The 17,294-nt window shown below is 53.7% G+C and overlaps 1 protein-coding gene across 2 annotated transcripts in view; it reads left to right on the top strand.

Moving 5' to 3' along the window:
- The window catches only part of CDH4 (cadherin 4), a 480,957-nt gene that overhangs the window by 331,799 nt on the left and 131,864 nt on the right, over positions 1-17,294 (top strand). For both annotated transcript variants that reach the window (XM_068987048.1, XM_068987049.1), the window contains exon 3: positions 15,393-15,619. In XM_068987048.1, the coding sequence (XP_068843149.1) occupies positions 15,393-15,619 (227 nt within the window). The remainder of the gene's footprint in view (positions 1-15,392; positions 15,620-17,294) is intronic.

Here is a 17,294-nt window from a genome sequence, read left to right as displayed (position 1 = left end):
CTGTATTTAGGCTGTTCTCACCTACAAAGCCACCAGATCATGCCCCGCCCCCCGCCCCAAAGAGAAACAATAGGAACCAGGCAGGACGCAGGCATCTTCATCCCCCAAGTGTCTGTGAACATCCGCAGGAATGTTGTACCACAAGTGGGGGCACATGTCTTTCTGTCGGGCTCTTTGTTCTTTCTTTCTGAAGAATGGATAATTCCTGGGAGTTTGTGTTTCGCTCATAATTGTTTTTTAAATTAAGATACACTTTGCAGCCCCGACTGCTGAGATAAAGATGTGGCTCCTGGGGAAGCACCTTGCTTTTGTAAAAGGAAGCAAAGTGATAAGACCTTGCGCGCTGGTTACTTGCGGAGCCTAGAAAACAAAGTTACCCCTTCACATCTTGTTGTAAAAGCTATTGTCTCGCTCTTTCATCTTCCTTGCATTTCTCCAGCACAGAAGAGGGGCTGGGAGTGGAGAGCAGACCCTGGAGGGGTGGGAGGATGCACGGAGTCTTAGCCAGCTTCCTTCTGCCTCCGGGCACAATTGTGTGAGGCTTGTTCTGTGCATCACCTCATTGAATTACAGCAAAACCCTTCAAGGCAGAGGTTGTTATTTCAACATGGCATCTCCTTTGCTGCAATGAGTCCATAAATCTGACTGTGGGTACAGATGCATGCCCCCTGGTTTGAAGGTGATTGTGCTGGCTCAGGTGTGATGATCAGAGAGGTTTAGCAAGTGCTCCAAGGCCACATAGCTCATGCCTCTGGTTCCCAGGCCTCAGCTCTCGGCAAGGCAGCTCATCACACTCTTTCGCACCTGCCGCAGTCGGTGCACATAGTAGGTGCTAATCACATAGTAGGGACTCAGTGAGATGAACTGCAGCCTCCTGTACGTGACTTTCTCTTTCTGGCAGCCAGAGGAATCTAGTCCAAAGGCTGTGTTTCTCTGAGAGATGGCTTTCCAAGGAAAGTCCAGAACCTTCTTTCACAGTCCCCTAACATGCACTGGGCAGGGAACAAATCGAGTTTGGGCCAGGGTGGTGGGCTGGATGGCAGGACAGCCCCCTGCAGGCAAACCCTCAGCAGGTGTGGATGACACCAGGAGCTCTCCCCCTGCCTCCAGCCTTCCTGGTTCTCGTGGTCTAAATCATCTGAAACGAAATCATCCCTGGTTCATTGACCTTTCTGCAAATTTTAATTTACACTCAGAAGTAAAATGTCACATAATTTTTATGCATTTGGCTGAGCTTCTTTGCCGCTATGTTAAAAAACAATTCTTTATCAAGATTTCATGTCAAATTTGCACCAGGGGTAATTACCCCAGGATAAACGCTGCATTTGCACAAAGATCCACGGGCAAGGCCTGGGAGGGAGCATTGGGAGCCTGGCAAGGACTGCGGGCAGGGCCAGGATCCATCACCCCCAAATCAACTTCATTAACTGGCTGTTCTCCCTGCGTGAAGCCCCTGCAGTGAGAGAGGAATCTACAAAGATTCCTCCAAGACCCAGCCCAGCACATGGCTCTCTCCTCCTCTTTGGGATTTAATGGCCAACACACTGTTTCGAATTGTGGTGCTGGAAAAGACTCTTGACAGTCCCTCGGGCTGCAAGGAGATCAAATGAGGCAATCCTAAGGGAAATCAACCCTGAATACTCACTGGGAGGAACCGATGCTGAAGCTGGATCTCCAATACTTCAGCCACCTGATGCGAAAAGCCAACTCCTTGGGAAAGACGCTGATGCTGGGAAAGATTGAGGGCAGGAGAAGAGGGCAAACGAGGATGAGACGGTGGGATGGTATCACCGATTCAGTGGACAAGAACTTGAGTGAACTCCAGGAGATGGCAAGGCACAGGGAGGCCTGGCATGCTGCAGTCCATGGGGTCGCAAACAGTACATGACTGAGCTATGGAACAAGAGCAACAATTGTCCAGTGGCCTCCATCAGAGAAACGGGGCACAGAAGCATGGACAAACCTCCCGGAGCCTCAGTTTTCTGCTCAAGGTGAGAACCGTAGCAGCATCACAGATTCCACCGACAGGAACCACCGCTGACAGGAGAGGAAGAGCAAGCAGAGGCAGGGAGGTCAGGAAGCCCTTGCAGGGGCACATCCAGCCCATGCCCCAGGCTGAGATGAAGCGGCAGCAGTTGTGGAGGCATCTATTACAACAGTTTCCTCAGATGCAGGACTTGCTTTGGACATTTATCCTTCTCATCGCCATTGTATTTATGGTAGAAAAGAAATCACACTTGTCATGAGGAGTCCACAGAACAACGGTGTCCCCGAGCCACTGTCCTTAACTTGGTCGCTACGTACGTGTTCACGTGTTACTGACAGAGTCCACCCTTCTTCCCTCCGACGCAGGGCATGCTGTGGCTCCCTTGCTCCTGGCCAGTTACCATGTGCCCTGCTTTGGCCAGAACTGGGAGCCAGAGCAAGGTTCTCCCAGGAGGAGACCCAGGAGACAGTGAGTCCCATTTCTCAGCAGCAGGTAGTCCTTGCTCAGCAATCATGGGAGCAGAGACACCCCTCTCAGCCTTGGGTCCAACCATCTTAGGCTTATATTCCCCTGGCCCTCACAGACTTCCCAGGCCCCTATGCCTCTAACAAAGATTGCCAGAGGGAGAAGCAGGGAGCATGGCAGCCATTCCTGCCCCCCTCCTTCCTGGACCTGTGGTCCTGGGCATTCTGTGGACGGCGATGTTGTGAACGTGCGGACGTGGGATTAGGACCAGAAACAACACAGATGTCTCAGGCCTTTGCTTCCTTGGGATGGTCCCTGGCTAAGGAATGAGGTGCTCCAGAAAGACGGGTGACAGGAAGAAGTGTCTCAAGGTGTCTCACGCTCTTTCTCTCCACGTCCGGGTTGATTGCACTCTTTACCAACCATTCCTCGTTGTGAGCCTGGTGAATGTGTCTCCAGGTCCCAACCATCAGAGCCCAAAGTGAGTCAGAGGGAGGCCCACCCTGGCGAGTTCAGAGGGCAGCATGTGGCCACTCTCTTTCCAAAGAACTGCTCTGTGGTGCAGCCCCACCTGAGCATCTCCTTGGTTCTGCCCGGGGGTCTCCCCTCTTTGAAGAGCAGGGGCTCCTCAAGAGGTAGGGGGTGGGCCCAGCAGAGAGCAGGGTGTGAGGGGTGAGCCAGGACAGTCAGTACGTGGATGGACAGTTGGACAGATGAATGGACGCAGATCAGAACAGACAGATGGACAGACGCGGAGCATGTATCTGCTCCTCTCTTCATGGTGCTGGGTGTGTGAGGAGCCCCCGTACCCCGGAGCTGGGAGGGACCGTGGCCAGGAGGCTGATCCCACCTCTCTGAGCTGGAGTCTCCAGAGTCACCCACCAGACTGAGGTCCCTGTGTCACCTGGAGCCGCCCTCCTGATCCTCAGCCCAGGTTCAAACAGCACGTCCTCAAACAGCACGTCCTCCCTAGATGGTAGGAACAGTCTCTGAGAGCTTGGAAAGGAGAAAGAAGCTGTGAGTGGATGGATCTGGGGAGCGGGAATGCTCACAAGTGCTTTTAAAACACAGAGAGCACGAAACAGCCTTCCCCTGAAACAGCCTTCCCCTCGGTAGAATGGAGTACAATCAGAAATCAGGTCTGGGGCCCAGCCGGGGTCTCCCCTTCCTCCTGTTGGCCTCACCTGCAGAGAGGACAGTCGGGGGAGGGAAGGAAGGGAGACAAGGGAGGTGGGGAGGGGAGAAGGGAATAGAGAGGGGAGGAGGAGAGAAGGGGAGGGGGAGGGGAGTTGGCCCCGGAGGACAGAAATCACCTCCTCTCTACCTGGGCCTTAATTGTGAATGATTTCATTAGCTTCACCCTGATGCACGGGAGCTAATGACAGGCCGATGGTTCTAAAAATAGCCGGTCCTGCTCCTTGTGTTGTAAAGAGTCCCCCATGGCCTGCCCTCTGGCCTGCCCCTGCCCCCGCCCCGAGCCTGCTGTCTGCCCCAGCACCTACCCCTTGCCCCCCACCCAGTTCAGATGTGTTAGGACCCCTAGAGGGGATGGAGCCTGGCCCCAGACCACTGAAGCTGAGCCTGCAGAAGGCGAGGCTAGAGGACAGAGGGGCCCATGGAAGGCGCTGCAAACCCACCCTGTTCTCACGCAACAGGCTTCTCTGGCACCGGGTGGCCCCACAAAGAAGACTAAGGCAGAAAAGCGGCCAGGAGCTTACGGGGTGTCCGCCAGGCAAGCAGCTGTCCCCTGAGCCCCACCAGGGGAGCAACCTCACACCATTTTCTCTCGGGGACCCCCGCCCCGACACTCTCCAAACAGAGGCCAAGTGTGAGGGTTGCCTCCCCATCCCCACTTGTAAAACAGGTGACAGCTGTCCCTCCCAAGTGGCGGGGACGCCGTGTGCTCTGGGTGTGGAGTTTGGCCCAGAGCCTGGCAGGTGCTGAGACCTCTATAAGCAACCGCAGTCTTTACTATTAGAATGATCACCTTTGTTAGCTGTAACCAGGGCCCCTAAGAGACACGTGAGCTTGTCCTTGTGCAGCTTAGCAATAGCCATTCATCGCCAGCAACACAGTGGCAATGACATTCCCACGCCTGGGATGGAACAGGGAGCCCCTGGGCACCGCCCTGGGTGTCACAGAGCCTGTTCAGAGAGCCCACTACCTCCTCCCTGGAGTCTAAGGATCGCCTGAGCCTTATCCTCTCCTCCTGACCATCCTCATCAGGAGAGCAGGAAAGGTCTGCCCCAGGCCAGCCTCACCATAGTGCACAGAATTACAGCCACAAGCCTGAACCGCCCTTGTAGACGGTCAAGACTGTCCATACACGTGCAGCCATATCTCTCGTGGTGTCTTAAAATGTAGTCATGACCATCTGTTTGTGAATGGACACCTGGGTGTGGTTTTACATGTCAAGCTCTTGGTGGCAGGAGCTGATGGAAAGACTCAGGGGAGCCTTGGAAATTACTGAGGTGTGGTGCTTCTTAAATGATGCCTATGATGCCCTTGGCTGGTCTGTGTCCCTGGGGAAGGGCCCCGGGGCAGGGACAACTACGGTCATGTTCACACCCCAGAAGGAAGAGGGCGCTTCTGGCACAGGCTGGAAGCCAGGAGCCCCTCCCCATGAGCCCTGAGCTCTGCCGCTCGCTGGCCATGGGCCCCAGTTTCCTCTCCTGGACAGTGTGGAGCACAGAGTCGTGACAGATCTGTGAGATTCACTACAACGATGAGCTCCAGGTGCCTCGCGGGACCCCTGAGTGACGAGCGCAGGTAAACTCACAGGACGTTCATTAGTTCAGGAAATGTGAGTGCAGATCTCCAGTAAGGTGATAGACTTCTTTTTTTATTGTGTATTTTTGTTTATTTATTTTGTTTATTTATTTATTTTATTTATTTGTTTATTTATTTGGCTGCACTGGGTCTTAGTTGCAGAATGTGGAGTCTTTGGTTGCAGCATGAGAACTCTCAGTTGTACCCTGTGAGATCTAGTTCCCCGACCAGGGATCAGACCCAGGACCCTTGCATTGAGAACATGGATTGCTAGCCAACAGACCACCATAGACTTCTTTTGTTATTTTTTTTATTTAAATTTATTTTAATTGGAGGCTAATTACCTTACAATATTATATTGGTTTTGCCATACATCGACATAAATCCATTACACGTCTTCCCCATCCTGAACCCCCTCTCCCACCTCTCTCCCCGTACCACCCCTCTGGGTCACCCCAGTGCAATAGCCCCAAGCATCCTGTATCCTGTATTACTTATTTTTCTTTATTTATTTGGCTGTGCCAGGTCATAATTGCAATATGCAGAATTTTTGGTTGTGGCATTCGAACTCATAGTTGCAGCATGTGATGTCTAGTTCCCTGACCAGGGTTCAAACCAGGCCTCTTGCGTTGACAACATGGATTGTTAGCCAGTGGACCACCAGGGGAAGTCCCCATAGACTTCTCTTCTTAACAGTGAAAAACCACCTCCATTTTTCCAAAGAATCAAATGGACTCCAGGAATCTTGATGAGAGAGCAAAAAATCTGGTCAGGGCCATGCCCCTAGGGTCAACTCCCAATTTCTGGAGCACCCCCCAACATCCTTGGCTATTAGCAAGTCTCCTACATTCTCGAGATCAGATATGGACCACAGGCCCCTTCCCCCTTCCAGTGACACTGGGCTCTTAGGGGAAGAACATCCCTCATGCCCCAAATCTCTAAGCATGGGAGTGACACGGGCGTGGCCAGTCGCTCACCGTGCTGTCCTCCAGCTGTGATCTGGGCATCTCCCACACCTGGAGCTCTGCAGGCCAGTCGGCAGGTCTGCGGCCAGATTCACCAGCGTCACCCCTGCTGGCTCTCTGTGAGTGCAGACAGAAGGACCGCCAACCTACTCTTTCATCAGGGTTGGGACTGCCTCTTTCATCAGAGGATCCCCCCAACTTAAGGGCCTCGGGCTCCATTCTGATGGGGTGTCAGTAGGATTTACTGACAAGGAGCTCAGACCTCGGTTCTGACGATCACTGCAGAAGGAAGGTCTGTGTAAATAACCTTCCTGGGATCTGGAGTTGCTGCCTTTCCCCACCTTTCCAAGCCCTCTGTCTCCTGAGACACCTGCACCTCTATCTTCCTCAACAAAGGACTGTTAATTAGTCCCACAACCTTGAGAAATACCCCTCCTACTTGGGCTCAGAACCATTCTGAAAGTGAAGCCTTGTGATGCAGTCCCAGCTGTGGTAGGCAGTGTGTGGGGAGACAAGCTCTGCCTCTGCCAGCAGCATCCCTGGATTCTCAGGGCGTGTGAATTCTCACTTAGGACCCCGGGAGCTCATCAAAGCAGTACTGGGGTGGAGGCACCCTGGAAAACACAGTCACCCAGACCAGGGAGCACGCTTGTTGCCACTTCCACTGATGTTTCCTGGAGAGAAAAATGGATATGAAGTCAGGGTAGCTGGATCGCTGCACTAGAGTCATTATAAAGGAAACCCGGGGCAGAGGCAGGTTTCACGTTGCCTGCCATAGATGGAATGGCATCAGAGAGGTTTTGGTGTTTTGTTTTAAAATGGGATTTTTAACATCTCTGAGACAGAGTGTTTCCTCTGGAGAAGATGTGTCTGATGGAGAGTGAATATCCGTTTTTTAGTAGACTTTATATTTTAGAGAAGTTTTAGATTCATGGGAAAATAGAGCAGAAAACAGAGTTCCAGATGCCCCCTCCTCCCTGCAGTCTCCCCTACTATTAACACCTCCCCAGGACACTGTTACAACTAAGGGTTTCCCTGGTGGCTCTGAAGATAAAGAATCTGCCTGCAATGTGGGAGACCTGGGTTCAATCCCTGGGTCAGGAAGATCCCCTGGAGAAAGAAATGGCAACCCGCTCCAGTATTGTTGCCTGGAGAATTCCATGGACAGAGCTTGGCAGGCTACAGTCCATGGGGTCACAAAGAGTCAGACACAACAGCAACAACACCTTCACTTTCACTTATTACAACTAGTGCCAGACATGGTTACAGTGGATGGACCTGCACTGACACCTTCCGTCACCCAAAACCCACAGCCAACCTTAGGGTTCCTTCCTGGTGCTCTACGTTCTTTGGGTTTGGACCAATGTGTGATGACATGTATCCATCATTACAGTATCAGAGTATTTCCTCCACATGAAACATCCTCGGCGCTCTTTTCCTTTTCATCCTCCTCTTCCTCCAACTGCTGGCACCCCCTGATTTTTTTAAAAAAATATTTGCTTTTATTTATGTGTGTATTTGACTGTGCCAGGTATTAGTTGTGGCATGAGAACTCTTAGCGGTAGCATATGGGATCTAGTCCCCTGGCCAGGGGTTGAACTCACGCCCTCTGTATTGGAAGGCAGAGTCTTGACCACTGGACCATCAGTAAATTCCAGCCCCTGGTTGTTCACTGTCTCCACAGTCCTTCCTTTTCCAGAGTGCCGCGCCGCTGGACTCACACAGTCCGCAGCCAGCTCCGACTGGCTGCTCTCACTATAACATGTGTTTACGTTTCCTCCACGTCTTGCCATGACTTGGTGTATCCCTGGATTCCCATTTTTGAAGCTAAGGGGAATAGAACTCATGCATTTATTCCAATAGCATTTCGAGGAACCCCGTGGCAGGTGCTGGAATTCACAGTGAGGAAGGCAGGCCTCATTCCTGAGGGCCCAGCATACTTGACATAAGTGGTTGGAGCCACATGAGCAGGGCAGTGGCCTTGGGGGAACAAAGGGTGGTCCCCCATATCCTGGAGGACAGCGAGCCCTGAAGGGGGGTGATCCCTGGGCAGGAGAGAGCATTCCTGCACACAGAGTGGAGGGAAGCGAAGTGGGTGCAGGGTGGGATGGAACAGGCCTGGGTGGCTGAGCCTCGGACCAGAAGGAGGGAGACCACGGGGCAGCTTAGGTGGCCCCTGGGGACACACTTGGACACACAGGATACCTCAGGATTGGCAGCCACTTGAGCAGGTGCAGCAGGTGATGGATGGAAGGAGGGAGAGAGGAGGGAGGCAAACATATTTACTCCTCAGCACAGGCCCAGCTACAAGCTCACCTCTGGCTCATTTGATCTTTCTCAACTCAACTAACAAGAAAAATAATAAAACTAGAGGTTTCATGACCGTAGCTCAAGTCTCCAGCACCGCAGACGCAGCCCGCTGCCCCCATAAATGTCAGCACGCTGCCGGTGCCGACAAGGAAGCAGATCGGGGGTAGCCCGTTCCCAGCACACTAGCGCCCCCTTCCTCTCAGGGAGTGAGCAATGAAAAATGATGAGGGTGGGGAGTTAAATGAAATCCTCCTGGCTGGGGGGGGCTGCCGTGCCTCCTTTCGTGGGTGCCATGCATTCTCGGCAGATGCTATGGATAAGCATGGCTGCACCTGTCTGCTGTGAGCTAGCAAGATGGGCATGGGGGATGGAAAATTCTCCTAAGAAAGGGTTTTGCACTGTCCTGGAAAAAGAAAAGAAGTGGGTCTCTGCTGTTTAGCCCAGGGCTTAATTATGGGGCTGCACACAAGGAGCAACTTGGACTCACCAGAGCCAGGGCCCCACACTGCTGAGTCCAGCTTGCGGAATGTGCGGTTTTGACCTGTGAGATGTGCACCAGCTAAAACATTACAAATGCCTTGCGTTTGGGGTGTTGGTTAGCTACATTATAAAAGTACCCAGGGCCCACTGGGCTCGGGGGGGATCTGTGGAATTCCTGGAGTGAATGAGTGCATTCCACAATATCATCTTCTCCCAGCAAGAGTAGTTTGCTTGTTGATAAAATGAAGGGTGGGATAGATGGCTTCTGGGGAGTGTTCCAATCCTGACATCCTAGAGGTCTGAGACACCCCTCGGAGATGCTGGCGACACGGGGATGCCATCGCAGGTTCTTGGAGGGGGGCATGGTACCCAGAACGTGGCTCATGCACACAGGCAGCTTCCAGGAGGGCAGCCTGGATGCCCCCTTCCTGAAGCCTTCGCCTCCCTCCAGGGCTTAGGTGTGCTCTCCCCTTCTCCCAACTTCTCCAGTGAGGGCAGTACCCCCTCACCCTACCCTCCTCTCTCTCCAACCTGTGCTTGGGCCAGGAAGGGAGGGGCCCTGAGGAGGGGAGCTGGGGTCCTGGGGTGCGGTTATTTACAGGAAGGCTTTTTAGAGCTCTGGGCATGTGGGGCCTGGGGGACTGGGGTTTCCAGGGGCAGAAAGCAGAGAGACCCTTCTCCCTGTCCTTCCAGCAGCCAGAAGGCCCTGGAAACTGCTTTTCAGTGAATTCATACACCATAAATTTCACCATTAACGTGAGCAACAATCCAGTGGCATTCAGTACATTTGAGTGTGAAGCAGTCATCGCCTCTCCCTAGTTCCAACACTTCTCATCCCCCAAAGGAGACCCCATACGTCCTGGCAGACACTCCCCAGCCACCGGGCACCACTCGTCTGCATCTGTGTCTGGTGGCTACAGCTCCAGCCCTCCCAATGGGCAATGGCAATGGTGATGGTCTCTCGGGAACCCACAGTCAGCAGGCAGCACTCTGAGGGATAATGGGAGACCCCACAGGGACATAGCCACACTCAGTGGATGACCCACAAGAGACTCCCTCGGGGGCCCCCAGGACAGGGGAGCAGGGAGTCCTGAGGTTGTGCAGGCACTGCCAGTCTCCTCTCTGCCCCCCGCCCCCACCACGGAGGGCGTCCCTACACATCTCCCTGGTGATGCATCCTTGCTGGGTGGGTAGTGAACCACCTACTTGTGGAAGCCTCTCCTGGATTCCTCACTCTTTTTCTTCCTTTTCTCCATCTTTTCCTGGCTCTAGAGTTCCTCTCCTGCAAGCAGACATGTGTGAAGTGGGTATAGGGGGTACTATGATCCACTATTGCTAAATTTTGAGGACGTACCTCTGAAGTCACAGCAGTGGGCCTCTAACTCAGTTGACTGGGTATTTCTATGGCTGGGAAAGGCTGTGATCCTCTCTCAACGTTGGCTCCAAAAGAGGGTGTCACGTTCACTCAAGACACCCCCTCAGCCTCAAAGGCCACTGGACCTTCCTAGAAACCCCCAGAGTTGGGCGGGGGGTGGTTCTTCCCTCCCAGTGCACTAAGTGTGTACTCAGTCACTTCAGTTGTGTCCAACTCTTTGTGACCCCATGGACTGTAACCCACAGGTCTCCTCTGTCCATGGGATTCTCCAGGCAAGAATACTGGAGTGGGTTGCTATGCCCTCCTCCAGGGGACCTTCCTGACCCAGGGATCTAACCCGCTTCTTTTAGGTCTCATGCATTGGCAGGTGGGTTCTTTACGACTGACAGGTCACCTCGCTGGCTGAGCACTTTCCTGCGTGTTTGTTCTGACTCTGGTTTACCCGACAGCCCAGCTCCCGCCACAGCGCCTCTCAGTCCTTGAGATTCCGCCCTCCCCCCATCTTTGCACATGCTGCCCACCTGGAAGCCCAGCCCAGCCCAGGCCTCCTGGAGACCCTTATATCCCTGGAGCTTGGCCGAGACACCAGGTCCTCATCCTGGGAAAACACTCCCCGCTGTGCGTCTCAGTTGGGCTCTCTCAGAACCGGGCTCCTTCCTTCACGCAGAGCCCCCCACCCCACAACCCCAGGGAGCCACACCCCATGTGATGACCCTCCCCACCCTGAGCTCCATCTGGCAGAGACGTGTTTCTTGCTGACTGTGGCATCTGTAAATCCACACAAACGGATGGATGGATGGCGCTTCCCATGGGAGCTCTGTGTGTGCAGCTGCCTTCTCCAAGGGCCAAAGCCCTTCCAGGGGTGGGCAGAATGCAGGACGCCCTGGGGCGGGGGAGGCCACAGAGATTCCAGCGAGAACTCAGTGGGTTCGCATTGGGCGTGTTGGTAGGGACACCACTGGGATGACAGACAGAGACTAACATGTACACAGCACAGAGGAAAACACGCCTCCCTGACAGATGGCTGGCAGGGTGCATCCCTGCCCTTGGTCCCAGCCGGAGGACAACCAGCCCAGGGTGCCCATCAGCCTCCATTTCATTTTCCTGGCTTCCTGGTGAGGGTCAGAGAGGGGAGGCCCCTGGAAGATGAAATCCTGCTCTTCTTGAATTTCCTGGTGTTCAGCCTTTCCTGTTGTGTCCATCTAGACAGTTTCCTGGGTGTTGGGTTCTTGCACGTGCTTCTCAAGCCATTGACAGTGCTGCTGCTGCTGTAAACGCTGGGCCTTCTCAGCATCAAGTTACATTTCAGGAGCAGAGCGGATGCTGGTGGGTGTCTGTTCTCAAAATAAATAGGGCTTGGGAATGGAATCCAGTCTAAACGGAGAGGCAGGCTCTGGGGGCCAGGCCAGCTGCGGAAGGGGACCTAGGCTCCCAGTCGAGCAAGACGGTCAGAATGTTAAGGGCTGGCTGACCCCACACCTCCCACAGGGCTCCCCACCCGGGGACCCCCCAGCTTGGCCAGCCCTCTACTAGATTCCACCATCCACACTGCCATTTCCCAGTCACCTCCCACCTGGAGCCTTCACTCTAGGTCTTCCTGGGTAGATCCCCAGAGCCGGGCACCACGGGCCCGTGAGTATGCTTGTGCAGTGAATGACTTTGTGTGACTTTGGCCAGTGCCTTTGCTCCCCATCTCCTCGGATGGGTGACATGCCGGGGTGTAAGATGAGCTGGGTCCAGCCAGCCAGCCTCTGCCTGCGCCAGCCCTGGTTCACCCTTTGCTGGTGCTCCCAAAGGCCAGTGCTCAGAGCACCTGCTGCTGGTCAGGCCACAGACCCATAGTCCCAGGTGCATCCCCAGGAGGCATGCCAGGGTGGGCATGACTGCAGAGTTCAGCTACACCCCACACAGGCCCTCCACACCCTGGCATCCCAGCAGGGGCACACACATCAGCCCCTACCCCTGGCCCTGTCCTTGGGCAGGTGGCCGAGTCCTCCCCCTAGGACCACCAGGCCTCCCACAGCCCACCACACCTCCAGGGGGACAGAGGCAGCCCGGGCTGTGACTGTGTGTGTTTCATCAACTGGACCTGATTTCTCTCAGGAATCCTTCTGCCTCTTGTCAAGTTTGTTTAAAACTAATGGAAGCAATTAGCAGGCCTCGGAGATGTGTGGCTGATCTGGGTTGCAGGGAGCAAGCACACCAGGGGGTCCACATCCCAGCCACGGAAGGAAGGAGATGCAATCACCTCTCCAGGCAGTTTTCTCCAGTGGAGCCTGGAGGAGGTCATGACCCCGGTGCCTGCAACTCTGCATAGGTGTTTTCTTCCCGCGAGGCTGGAGGACATTCATGCTGGGGTCACAGCATCTGGCCTGGCCCAAGAGGAGTCCATGGGTGTGCACAGCCCGACAGCTTCTGACCCCTAAAAGAGAAGGACTTTACCTGCAGAGAGGAGGTAGACCCCAATATGAAAAGGAACAAGAGGAGGGAAGTAGGTTGAAGAGGAAGCAAAGAGAGAAAATTGGGCAGGATACGCTGAGGGTGGTAAATGCCTCCACTTGGCTAGCCCCCGGCTATAGCGCCAACTCTGAGCTTCCCAGCCACCAATAAAGAGGCAACTGCCTTGAACACCTCTCCAGGAAAATACAAATGGGCTCCTGGGTGAAGCATCAGCTCCTGCCCAAGACCCCAGATGTGTCTCAGGGGAGTCTGCCCACTCCCCCACCCACCAAGAGCTCACTTCCCATTTTTATGACAAGATGTAGTGTTTGTAACCTTCTGAGCAATGTTTGCATGTTGAGAAATCTAAACCCACATTTCTTAGGGTTTCAGATGGGCGCGCACTTATTCAGAGCTTAAGTGCCCTGAATGCCCCTGGTGTCACGAAGAACAAGCCTTCCTGATCTTTCCCTTTGACAGAGAGACGGTCACCCAGCAGTGCCCAGGAAGGCACTGTCCTGAACTCTCCTCCTTCTGAAAAGCCAGCTCCCCGACTCTGTGTGCGCTTGGAACGGCCCCCAACTTCCCACAGACACATTCCAGCTCCCGCCTCCTCACTGACATGGGCTCAGAGTCTCAGACAAGGTGGTGAAACGAGCCATTGGGTGGAGCTGATCAGCCGGCCTGCAGTGACACAAGCCAGAGGCCAGTTCTGTGTTGTCCCAAAGCCCCTGTGCCTCCTCAGGATTGGAGGGTCCTAGTCAGACCCCGGGGTTGAAATGGTCTTAAAGGCGCCTGCGTGGAAAAGCTGGCTTTATCATTGTAGATCGTGTCTGGTAGTGCCATCTTCAATGTTCTGAGGGTCTCCCATCCACGGAGGATGTCCAACCCCTGCAAGGTCCCTGCTCCTGTGGACGGTGCCCCAACCTTCCTATTGGGGCAGCGCCTACGCAGGTAATTTTTTTTTTTTTTCTGACATCTGCGTCCACACTTCCCTCAAATGCCGCCAAAGCTCTGCACTAATTAAAAAAAAAAAAATACAGCAACACCGTCACTTAATCTGGAAGAAATGCAAACTCCCTGCTGCTGTCCAGTCCCATTAGTGATATTAGAAATTTGCTTTCAGAGAACAAAGGGCTTATTTCTGTACTTTGTGCTAATCTCTGGCAATCACAGCATTGTCATTTTATCTTTGTCAAAGACAATTGAGCATCAGAAATGATTGATCCATTCAGTTTGTTGCTGACTTTAATTTGTATACCGTTGGGCGATGGTACAATGAAAGCAGCCTAGCATTCTCCTGTCACTTGGGAAAGAATGTGACTATTCCCTCCCCAGGGGGCATTTCCCTGGAGCCTCAACCCACTCGTCACCTGGATTGCCCTCTTCCACCCGAGGACCTCGTCTGTGAACCCTGGAGTCTGTGCACACGTGGAGACGCCTGGCTCCATCACACTGAAGAACATTTTTGTATTAAACCCACGAGTGGGAGGTGTCGGTGACTGGGGAGATGTCTGGAGTGAAGTATTTGAAACGAGGGAACGTTCATGTTATTTATTATTTCAAGGCAGCCAACAATAAAAGGTGAACCTGGGGGAAACACTTTATCAGAACTAACAATAAGGAGCTTTTTTTAGTTTCTAGAATAAATAGTAATTAAATCATGTAAGCTGTGACAGTGAAATTGCTTAAAAAACCAATCCTCCCACCATAATTGCTGAGATACCCACATTTTTATAAATGTTAGGTAACTTTATCCGTTACTTTCATCAGCAGAATGTGACACTGACTGTGGGTGCCTCGTAATTTACCATGGCTTCAGGTGGCAGCTACAGAAGTACATGGATAAAAAGGCCCTGATGCAGTCCCAGGCAGCAGGCAGCTTCCGCTCTGTCTTCTGCAAGGAGGGGGCAGGGGGGCACAAGTGGTCTGGAGATGGAGTCACAGGAGGTGCCTAATGGATGTTTGGGGTCAGTAGACCGTCCACCTTACACGCCTGCTTCCAGGTCATGAGAAAGCTCCAGCTGCCCAAGGTCACTCGAGAATCCACTGAATGCCACCCCGGTCAACTCAGACTCCAGTTGAGCCCAGAGGTGGTAGTTAAGTTGGGGAGGGGGGATGAGTTTGCAGAGATGAGAACAGCTATGCTTCAGAGAGAATGAAGCACGTTCCTTGTGTTTTCTTGTTGTTCCTTTTTCTAAGGCCTCAGCTGATTCCCAGGAGGTAGAGATAAAAACCCCTGGACCTCCCTGGAGGCTCAGTGATAAAGAATCCACCTACAATGAAAGAGAGGCAGGTTCGATCCCTGTGTCAGGAGGATCCCTGGAAGAGGAAATGGCATTCCACTCCAGTGTTCTTGCTCGGAGAATCCCCTGGACAGAGAAACCTGGAGGGCTACATACAGTCCATGGGGTCGCGGAGTCAGACACAGCTAAGCGCACACAGAGATAAAACTCAGTACCTGAAGGTCAAGCAATCAGTTAAATAACCGCTTTCTCACCCATATTAGAGACCGAGGACTGCAGCTGAACATAAGCTCTGAGCAGACGCCGGCCCACCAGGCTTTCCCACCCACCCTGACCTTATCCCCTTTCTCTTGCAGTCAAGTTCAGCAGCTGCCTGGGGACCAAGGGGACGCACTATGAGACCAACAGCATGGACTTCAAGGTCGGGGCCGACGGAACGGTCTTCGCCACCCGGGAGCTGCGCATCCCCTCCGAGCAGGTGGCCTTCACCGTGACGGCGTGGGACCACCAGACGGCTGAGCGCTGGGACGCTGCAGTGAGGCTGCTGGTGGCCCAGACCTCGTCCACGCACTCCGGACACAAGGTGAAGCATGACTGCACGCAGGGAGGGTCTGGGCACATGTCCTTCCTCCTCAGGTGGCTGAGTGGAGCCTGATTGGCAGAGGCAGACACCTGAGTGGGTGGCACAAGGCTTGGGGGCGACCTCTGACCTCCCGCCTTCCCAAGCAGGGCTGCTCACAGGCCCCCATCAGCTTGGTGCACGGTCATCAGCACCCTGATGGTCAGTTCCTTTGCGAACAAGGGCCTCATGGCTCCATTTCTCATTGGGCACCTCTCCTGCCCAACCTTGTAGCCCCTCAGCCTGAGGGCTCCCAAGGCCTAGAGGAACGAGAAGTAAGACAGAGGCCACATGGCTGGCCGGGCAAGGCAGGCAGGGTAGCTGGTGTGAGACTGATTCAGAGAGAGAGGAGGGGGAGGAACGGGAGGAGGGAGAGGGGGGAGGGCACACTTCACATAAACACACACCAGCCCATGTCCCCAGGCCCCAGCCCTCCCTCTGACTTCCCCTCTAACTTAGCTTCGTGGCTGTGTTGATAGGATGCGAGGGGTGAATTCACCTTCCCCCAACCGCCCCCGCATCCTGAAAGACCTCTCCGCCCTGTGTGCCCCAGGACTCCAGGTCCAGACCCCTCAGCCCCCAGAAATGCCCACGTTAGGTTTCCTGAGTCTGCGGGGACCAGCTCTGCTCACCTTGGCCTGCATTTCAGCAGCTGTGTTGGCCTCAGGCTGGGGGCTGCTAGGTCAGCAGAGAAATTGCGGCCGAGGACCCGCATGGTGGGTCCAACTGCACGTCCATCTACATGAAGGTGGACCTATAGGGAGGGAGAACCCTTGAGAGGCCTTGTGGCTGTTGGTGTTATGATATGCATGTGGTTCAATAGAAAAGACACACAGCAGTTAAAGCAGGACAGGCCGTCAGGACAGCATCCAGGGGTATTCCTTCAGGAAGGGCCCACAGGAAGTGGAAGGTTAGACCAGAATGACCAGATGCCTTTCTGTAGATTTGTCCAGAACCTCACAGGACTAAAGTGCTCAGCAAACCCCAGTGGGACACAGTCTGTAAGTTTCCCCAAACCTATTTGACAAAGAAACCTTCTTTATGGGAAATTTTTCAAGGCAGGTGTTCTGAGGAACTCACTTTGGAAAACTGGGGCTGTGTTTCATTTTTGTCTTATTTTTAAGCCATATGGTTAAACCACCAGGAGGTGATTTAGGTTAGAAAATCAGTGACTTGGTGGCTAGCCTTATCCTGGGAGGTGGGCTGACACCTTTGCTGATGACATCTTGAGTGCCCTCGGGGGTGTGCTGAACTAGCTAGGTATTGAAACACACTTCTAACAGGGGTGCCCCTCAGACCATGAGTCTCACCTTGAGGATGTTGAAAATCCTGAGATGGATGTGGTTTTCCATCCCTTCCTGAGTGATCATGACCAGCCACGCCATGGTGGGCAACATAGCCTTCATGGAGGCCCCCTCCCTGCCAGGGCTGAGCCAAGGGCAGCAGTAGAAGGCTTACATCTCGATTGCGATTGCAATTGCAATGCGGAAACGGAAACAGTGCCTCGTGGCCAAGGAGCAGGCCTCTCTAAAGCCCATGGATGGCCTCAGATAAAAGGCACTAATTAAAAACATAATGACACCGTTTGTCAAGCATGTTAATGAAGTGATTTCTGAGGCAGTTAATCCCCTGATCTTCC

This window comes from Capricornis sumatraensis, chromosome 15 (genome assembly GCF_032405125.1).
Source record: "Capricornis sumatraensis isolate serow.1 chromosome 15, serow.2, whole genome shotgun sequence".
In the NCBI taxonomy this organism is placed as follows: Eukaryota; Metazoa; Chordata; class Mammalia; order Artiodactyla; family Bovidae; genus Capricornis; species Capricornis sumatraensis.
This window is presented reverse-complemented; position numbering and strand designations above follow the sequence as displayed.